Source organism: Prinia subflava, chromosome 12, assembly GCF_021018805.1.
Source record: "Prinia subflava isolate CZ2003 ecotype Zambia chromosome 12, Cam_Psub_1.2, whole genome shotgun sequence".
Classification (NCBI taxonomy): Eukaryota; Metazoa; Chordata; class Aves; order Passeriformes; family Cisticolidae; genus Prinia; species Prinia subflava.
The window spans coordinates 8,873,981-8,882,808 of record NC_086258.1 but is presented as its reverse complement, the minus strand read 5'-3'; the positions used below and the strand labels follow the sequence as shown (position 1 = coordinate 8,882,808).

Sequence of the window (8,828 nt, the reverse complement as noted above, 5' to 3'; positions counted from 1 at the left end):
AGAGAAGATTTTTTGGCAACAAGACATCAGGGTGATTTTTGAGACACTTTGCAGTAAAACTGATGCAAAGAAATTTGAAGGAAAAGCCTAAAATCCACAACCCAGATCCTCCACCAGTGTCCCCGGGTCAAGAAAATTCACCTCTTGACCTCGTGATAAACGTGGAATTACTTGGTAATAAATACATCTATTCACGGTTTAATGCTTATATGGAAGAGTCAACCTAGCAATCTACAAATTAAAAAGGGGAGAAGCAGAATTAACATATGATTTTCATTTTACAAAGGAAAAGGGCTGTTGATAAATGATTGGCATATTAAAGAGCATTTCATTTTAGAAAAGTTAATGTAAATTTAAAGTAAAACAAAACATCCTGCATTGGTGCACTTTTAAAAAATCTGTTGGAAGAACAGAGAAGTTTCCTACCATGGATTTCTGAAGTGATTCACTATGAACATTTCTCCTATAGAAATATAGACATTGTCACACCTTTCACCGTGGATGAGGATTTTATTTTCCCTTTAAAATGTTTCGGTGTGGATGGGTGATGGAGCAAGTCCTTGCTTTGGAGAATGCACTGACAACAAAACGCGAAATACCTCATATCAAATCTGTAAAGCACGAGTCTTGGTGTTTGGTAAAGACACGAGAATCAGTTTGGTTTGGATGCTCCAGGTGCCAACAGTTGCAGTGCCAGGGCCTTTGTCCGCCATCCTCTGCCAGGATCATCTCCAAAATCCCCTCTGCTCCCTCCGTGCCTTCACATTCCTGCCCCTCTCGGCACTCACGGCTTGTCCCTCTGTCCTTTCCAAGAGCAGGTGACATTTAACAGCACCGAGTCCTTTCCCTTCCCACTGCCTGGGGGTGGCCCCTGTATCAAAACTGAGCGTGGTCGACCTCATCCAGCCAGGAGGCCGGGCTGGCCGGGAAATCCGGGTACCCCCCGCTGCTGCCGGTGGAGAGGTCGGAGCTGGGTCCATTCCCTGCCAGGACCCTCATGGACTGGGGCACGCCTTGTCCGCTCTGTCCCATGATGGCCAAGCCGTTGTCTGGGTAAACCAAGCTGGAGATTAAGGGCTGGTGGCCCGGCAGGGCTGGCAGGGACGCCGGGGACTGGGGGATGCCGTAGGGGCTGTTGGAGCGCAGGTCGTGGAACTGGTCCTGAGCTGGGATCCCGCTGTGATCCAGGGCAAAGCTCCCGTTGGTCCCCGCCTGCCTCCCCAGCGCGGGGGACGCCTCGTTGAGATTGCTGTAAATCCCATTGGAGTGGCTCATCTCGGACATGGAGGGCTCATCTGGAAGGGAAAGGGACTGGTTTTACTGGTGGAGCAGTGCTGGAGGGGACTGGTTTTACTGGAAAAGCACTGGTCACCCAGGAACTCCTGCAAGCTCCGGGTATAAATAGATTAAAAGGATGGGAGCTGAGCAGCCACAGTCTCCCACTTCTAATTCCTTATTATTCCCGTCCTTGTTGAGAGATCTTCATAGGCAGCCATGGGATTATTATTTTTTTCCTGGGTAAAAACATCTAATACATCTTGGATTTTAAAAATATGCATGAAAAGTACATATTAAAATACAAGGCTGATTTAAAAATAATTCTTTAAAGGGGAAGTGAATTCAGTGTCCTTCCACCTTTTGTTTCTATTTGGTTTTCAGGTTTATCTTGAATTTTGATATCCCTTTTAGGAGCTACCTGAACCAATGCAAGATAAATTCCTCACTGCTCAGGAAAAGAAATATTAAATTAAGATATTTGACTGTTCAGGAACAGGCTAATGAAATCACAGGAACACAGAATGTATTTGTATGGCTTAAAAACACACTGAAAAATGAGCAACATTTTTTAAGTTCTCAGCAAAAATTCTTTGTATTTGTTAGGGGCTTTATGGACAGTGAGAGCTGCTCTGTTGCCTGGGATACAAACCTGTTTGTGGCATCGAGCTCTCAATAATTGTTCAACATTTTTTTAGTTATTATTTATAGACTATTCATATTTAATGAGCTGATACACAGTGTGTATAAACAGACTCGAAAATGAAATAGTTTTTAGGAGCACGGGAGAGGAGCTGAGATGAAAAAGTGTTTATAAATACACAGTCTGTGTAAATATGTGCAGAGGTTTGCATTTCAGTTTCTCTCCCATTCTGAAAAATGATACAAAAATTTGGGATGGAGCGCTGGGCTGGAGTTGGGATTGTGTAGAACATGGCCCTGCAATGCCACCCGGCCCAGGGCCCTGTCCCTGTCCCTGTCCCTGTCCCTGTCCCTGCGGGTCTGGAGAGGGCAGGGTGAGGCTGTGCAGGACCAGAGCTGCTGTCGGTCTGTCCCCGCTCTGCCACCAGAAATCCCGGCTCCAAAAAGGGATTACTCTGCCGCCTAACATGCAACAATTTCCTTATTGCAGCACAGGAACTGCTCCCACAGGACTGAGGAGTCCTAGTGAGCAACTGCACAAATAAAATCATCCCTAAATAAGATTTTAAAAAAAATTAAAATAATTTTTAAAAATCACACTCGTTTTTCCATAGAAACATTCAGTGGTTCTGGGCTTCCCGGTTTTTGTATTTCCAGGAATGCCTTGAAAAAGCCGTGTCTGAGCACGGCTCTGACACCTCAGCCCCTGCCCGGGGAGTTCTCCCTGCGCTTCCCCCAGGGCTTCCCCCACCGCTCCTCGGCCCCGGCTGCCCCTCGCTTCCCCCGGCGAGGCCCGGGCAGCCGGGGCGGCCCCGCCGTGAATCCCGCGGCTCTGCCCTTCTCCCACTGTTTTATTGCTGAAAATCCTGACCGCGGCACCGAGGGGGTGAAATCAGCCGGGGCACGGCCGCGGCTTTGCGGGGAGGGCACAGCAGGGGCCGCGGGGGACCGACCTGTGAAGGAGACCTCGGCGTCGCTGTCCGGCCCCTCCTCCTGGATGCTGTCCTTGTCGGACTTGGATGTCCCCCGGGATCGCTTCATGTTCCTGAAGTACTGCCCCCACCGCTGCCTCCCCGCGTCCTTCTTCAGCCTTTTCTCCTTGGCCCTGCGGTTCTGGAACCAGACCTGCGGGCAGGGCACACCGGGGAGCTCCGTGCCTGCGGGGCCGCTCCGTGCCCGCCGCGCCCGCCCCGGCCCGCCCGGCCCCGCTCTCACCTGCACCACCCGCATGTCCAGCCCGGTCTCCGACGAAAGCTGCTCCCGGACGTGCCGCGCCGGCTTGGGCGAGTTGTTATAGGCGTTCTTGAGAGTCTCCAGCTGCTTGGCCGTGATGGTGGTGCGGGGTCTCTTGGCCGTGGACTCAGCCTCTGCCGACACGGGGCGAGTTAGGGGTGAAGGTACCACAGAGCGGCCCCGGGGATGCGGGACCCTGACCCGCCCCGGGCTCTCCCGGCACCCTCCCGCCCGGTGTGCGAGCCTGTCCCGCAGGGCAGGAGCGCCCCTGCTGCCCTCGGGGGTGGAAGGGATGGGGCAAGGGTACCTCTCTGCTTGGCCGTCTCGTAGTCCGCCTTGCAGACCAGCCTGCTGTCCTCCATGAGGTAGAACTCGTCGCCGGTGGCCAGCTGCCGCTTGCAGACGATGCAGGCGAAGCAGTGCAGGTGGTAAACGAAGTCCTGGGCCCGGCGCACCACCTGGGTCGGGGGGATGCCCTGCTGGCAGGCGGCACACTTCGTCCCGAAGCGCCTGAGCGGGGGGGACAAGCGGCGGCCGCTGAGCCGGGGGAAGCCGGGCACGGGCCCGGCCGGACCCGGCGCTGTCCGCGGTGCTGAGCCCGGTGCCGCTGTCCCGGTGCTGAACCCCAAACGCGCCGGGACACCCACCCGCCCCCGGCCGCCCCCCGTGCCGTCCCCACGCACTTGAAGAAGTCTTCCTTGCAGTAGACGCCGTCCCCGCGGCTGAAGCACTTCTCGGCCAGCTGCGTCTGGCAGTCGGAGCATTTCAGGCACTTGCTGTGCCAGTGCCGGTCCAGGACCTTGAGGATGAACCTGTCCACGATGTGCTGGTTGCAGCCGGCGCACAGCGGGATCTCTGCGGGGAGGCAGCCCCGGTCAGCCCCCATGGTCCCGGTGGCTCCTCCGCCTCCCCGCCCGGCCCGGCCCTGCCCGCCGCCCCGGGGCTGCTGCAGACCGACGGCGGAGCCGGGGGTGGCCCCAAGAACAGCACGAAAAAATTCATTATTCGTTCAAATTCGTTGTCGTGGCACGGCGGAGAGCAGTGAACCCCCGGGCCGAGCACACTCCGGGAGAAAGTGCCCGGGAGAACCGGGATAAACAAGAAGGGAACTGATGAAAAATGGAATTAACCCCCCGAGCGAGCCGCCGGCAAAGCTGGAATTATTCCAAGCTCTTTTTCCTTTTCCTAAACTTCCAAAATTCACCTGTGAACAATGACGGGGTAGCCCGAACAGGGTGGGGAAAGAAACTATCAAAAATTACTAGAATTGCACTGAAAATAAAAACGCGGCAGTCTTGTCCCGTCCCCCCTCTAGATACCGACAGATTATACAGAAAGTGATAAGGATACAGTTATGGAGAAATAGAGATATAAAAATAAACAGATACAGCAGAGAGAGAACGAAATGTACAGATATATAGACATAAATATATAGATTTCAGCATATAGGGATAGATAGAGATAAGTAGGTGAAAATATGGATACGAGGTACATAAACACAGATATATCGGTACAAACAGAGGCGGAGAGATGTGTGACACGGCTGGACAGATACAGATGGATACGGACACGAGCGTATTTCTGTGCAAAGATAATTTTATGTCGAGGTACGGAGCTGGATCGCCGTGCACAGGGGTAAGAGGTGGAGGTGATAATCGTTATCCTTAATTCACCGCATCCAAACAAACAACCCCAACAGCGGCAGCGCTGGAAGCAGCGGCCCCGGCCAGGACGGAGCTCGGGCACCGGCAGCGGGCACGGTAACACGGCTCAGCCCGGCAATGTCCCGGTCCAGCCCGGTCCGCGGCTCTTACGCTGCATGGCGATCCGCGGGCCGCGGCAGCTCCGCTCCCTCAGGCGGGCAGCGGGCTCTGGCGCATCTTCCACCGGGCCCGGTGCGGAACCGCCGCTGTCCCCCCGCCGGACCCCCCCAAATCACGGCGGCTGCTGTCCCCCGCTCCGACCGCTGCCACCCCCGCGCCGCCGGGGATTTAATTCTCTAAAGCGGGTTATTTTTAGACGCCGGCCCTCGCCGCCGGTGCCGGTGCGAAGCGCCGGGCAGGGCATCGCGGCGCGCTGTATTTAATCCCCCCGCCCCCGGCGGCACATCCCCTCCCGCCGCCCCTTCCCGGCGGCGCTCGGCGGGAGGGACGCGGCTCCGGGGCGCCCGGAAAAGAGCCCGACGGGCCCGGCTGCGGCCGGGGGTCGCTCCGGGGGGACAGCGCCGGCCGCTGCTCCCAGCTCGTTGTGAGCCGCAAACCGGGATTTGCCCCCGGCGCGGCCAAAGAACCCCACGGTTCGCCCCCCACCCCCGGCGGCACGAAACCCCCGGGACCGGCCCTCGGCCACGGTAAGCCCCGTCGAGCCCTTCCCGCTGCTTCCCCGGGCCCCGACGGAGCCCAGGACCGCGGGCCGTGAACGAGCATCGTGTCCTGCGGGAAAACCGTGTTTGTGCGTCCTTCGTCCTACCGGGGGCTCGATTTCGGCGTCGCCTCCGCCCCCGGAGAGCACAAGCAGCCCCCGGTTGCCCGGTGAAACGCGCGGCTGACGATGTGCGCCCCGCGGAGAGCCCACCGGGACAGCCGCGGGAAGGCGAACCGGGACGGGACCGGGGGCACCGGCCCGTTCACGGCCGCGCTGCCGGTCCCGCTCACGGTGACACCTCTGTCCCCGCGCACCGGCGGGGCCCCCGCGCCGCTTCGTCGTTGATTTTGTTTTTAAAGCCACATCGACCGCTTTCGATGTTGGCGAGAACCGGGACGGCCCTGCTCCGGGACCGGCCCTGCTGCCCCGAACCCGGCTCGGCCTCCCCCGTTGAGCCCCGGAGCCCCGGCCACGCCGGGAGAGCGCAGCCCGGTTCTCCCCGCCCCGACAGGGCTGGCCCGGTTCGTTCAACGGGACAAAATAATGTTTAAAAGAAGAATTAACGGAGTTTTCTTGAACTGGGGAAAAAGCGGCTTGGGAGCCGGGCAGGGGGGCGCGGGTGGTCCCCGCAGTCGGAGGGAACCATCGGGCCGTGGGAAGTCCCCGTTCCGTGCCTGTCCTCGTTGAGCGGGGAGCGGTGAGACCCCGGGGCAGGAGCCGCCGCTCCGCGGGGCCGGGCAGAGCTCGGGGCAGCCGCCGCGTTTCCCCGGGATCGCCGCGCACCTGGAGCAGCGGCGGGGCCGGGAGCCTACGGAGGCAGCGAGGGGGGCTCTGATATCGGGGACGAGGCGGGAGAGAGCGAGAGAGAGCGCGGGGCGGGCGGGACGGACCGGGACGGAGCCCCCGATGCCGTCGGGCCGCCCTTCCCCGGAGCCAGCCCCGACCGCGGCCCCGACAGTGCCCCCGGGAAGGCGGAACGGGCACAGCCGGAGCACGGCCGGGCCCGGGGCTCCCCGGTGCCTCCGCGGGGGGACGCGGAGATCTGCGCGCCTCTCTCTCACCTGGGCTCCGCGGGAAGGGGCAGAGCTCCGCTGCCTTCTCCGAACCGGCGCGGACCCGCTCCAGCAGCATCGCGGCCTCCGTGGGCACCGTCCGAAGTGCGCGGGTGGCTGCGGAGGAGTGGCGGAGCGGCGCGGAGGGGCGCGCAGGGAGCGGCGCGGGGCTGGGCGGGGCGGGGGGGCGCGGGGGGCGGGCCGGGGGCGGCCCCGGGCCGCAGCTGGGCCGCGGTTCAGCGCCGGCCTCTTTAGCATCACAAAAGCGGCGTTCGAGCGCTGTCCCCGCCGTCCCACGCGTGGCCGCCCCCGACGCGTGGGCTCGGGCTGCAGCCGCCGCCCTCGGGAGCAAAGCGGCCCCGAGACCCCCCCGCGAACCCCCCGGAGGCCGCACGAAGGGGGTCGGGGGAGCCGCCGTCGGGGGGAGCCTCCGCCCGAGCCCGGCTGTCCCCCGGCCGCCCCCGCGCCCGGATTTCGTTTGTCCCGCGGTGCGGGGCGCCCCCGACGCCGCTGGTGGGCAGCGGGGAGGTTCTTTCCGTTCCGCTCATTAATTAACGAACGCGGAGCGGTAGCGGGTGTCCGGCCTCTGAGGAGGTTAATTGCTCTAATTGCAGACGGGGCGGACACGGACAGAGTGTGTGTGTGCGGAACACGGGGGGCTGCGGGTGGGGCCGTGCGGGGTTTTTGGGCTGTGCGGGAGCGCGGGTGGGGCCGGGCCGGTGCCTGGCAGCGCACGCAGGTGTGGGGTGCGTGTACCGGAGCCTGTGCCTGTGCTCTGCCCCGTGCCCGCTCGCGTTTCCCCCTGTGCGGAGCTGTCGGTGCGGCCACAGGGGCCGTGTTTGTCAGGGGAGAGCCCCGTGCGTGTGTGCAGCGCTTGCCCCAGGCAGCCGGAGCTGATAATTGTGGTTGTTACTGTGAGCCCGTTAATCCCCCGAATCCCTTTACCTCCTGCTCGCAGGGGATTACAAATTAATAAAAGCAGCTTAGGGGCGGGAGCCTCCAAACTCACATATGCTCCTGCCGACGGCAGCACCGGGACTTTCGCCCGCTCCTGGGGGCGGCCGTGGAGCCCCCAGCGAGCCCCCGACCCCGAGGCGGCCACCCCGGGGTGCCGGACCACCCTGCCCTCCTCCGGGTCCTGCGGGGCCGGGGGCCAGGTCAGGGCTGTCCCCTGGGAAGGTTCGTCTGGCCGGGGACAGGCTCCAGTCTGTGGGACAGCTCAGCCCTGTGGTTGGGAAATGCAGGGAGACATTGGGGAGCAGGACTGGGGTCCCCAAATGAAGTACCCAGGAATTCCAGGCGGGAGTTGGGGTCCAGGTGCCCAGTTGTGACTGGTACTGTGCCGCAGTGACATCGAGTGCCACCAGCACGGGCACCTGGCTCTCCCCAGGGCCATCATCTGGGGAACATCATCTGGGGGCAGCTGATGACACACACGGTCCGTTTTAAGCTCGGTTTTTAAGTGGATTTTTTGTCTGAGCCTCTGAGGAAGCACTTTAAGCAAACCTGTGTGTGGTGATGCCGGTTCCTCTGGGCATGGGGCAGGGGTGGGGCAGCTGTGGCCGGGCAGGAGGGAGGGCAGGGGCTGTGTCCCACTCAGGACAGGGGCCAGGGGCTGTGTCCCACTCAAGACAGGGGGCAGGGGCTGTGTCCCACTCAGGACAGGGGGCAGGGGCTGTGTCCCACTCAGGACAGGGGCCAGGGGCTGTGTCCCACTCAGGAGGGAGGGCAGGGGCTGTGTCCCACTCAGGACAGAGGACAGGGGCTGTGTCCCACTCGGGACAGAGGGCAGGGGCTGTGTCCCACTCAGGACAGGGCCAGGGGCTGTGTCCCACTCAGGAGGGAGGGCAGGGGCTGTGACCCACTCAGGACAGGGGGCAGGGGCAGTGTCCCACTCAGGACAGGGGCCAGGGGCTGTGTCCCACTCAGGAGGGAGGGCAGGGGCTCTGTCCCACTCAGGACAGGGGCCAGGGGCTGTGTCCCACTCAGGACGGAGGGCAGGGGCTGTGTCCCACTCAGGACAGGGGCCAGGGGCTGTGACCCACTCAGGACAGAGGGCAGGGGCTGTGTCCCACTCAGGACGGAGGGCAGGGGCTGTGTCCCACTCAGGACAGGGGGCAGGGGCTGTGTCCCACTCAGGACCATCAGTGGCACCTGCCAGCCCCGTGGTCTCTCCCCCTGTGACATCCAGGACCCCACAAAAGCCCCTGTGCTGATCTCTCCCTGCACACCCTCCTGTCCCCTCCTGCTCAGGGTGCAGCA

At 61.5% G+C, this 8,828-nt stretch overlaps 1 protein-coding gene across 1 annotated transcript; it reads right to left on the bottom strand.

Moving 5' to 3' along the window:
* Positions 1-748: 748 nt before the first annotated feature.
* LHX3 (LIM homeobox 3) lies at positions 749-6,645 on the bottom strand. Its single transcript, XM_063409982.1, has 6 exons — positions 6,576-6,645; positions 3,834-4,005; positions 3,458-3,660; positions 3,133-3,284; positions 2,871-3,042; positions 749-1,295 (listed from the first exon to the last, which is right to left on the bottom strand). The coding sequence occupies exons 1-6, from the start codon at positions 6,643-6,645 to the stop codon at positions 877-879; spliced, it is 1,188 nt and encodes a 395-aa protein (XP_063266052.1). The 3' UTR covers positions 749-876.
* Positions 6,646-8,828: the final 2,183 nt, after the last annotated feature.

Coding starts and splice junctions, on each gene's coding strand:
- LHX3 (XM_063409982.1), bottom strand. CDS start 6,645: ATGCTGCTGGAGCGGGTCCGCGCCGGTTCGGAGAAGGCAGCGGAGCTC. Junction 3,661..3,833: donor TGCAAGGAAGACTTCTTCAA/GTGCGTGGGGAC, acceptor CCCCCCGCTCAG/GCGCTTCGGGACGAAGTGTG. Junction 3,285..3,457: donor CGAGACGGCCAAGCAGAGAG/GTACCCTTGCCC, acceptor CCGTGTCGGCAG/AGGCTGAGTCCACGGCCAAG.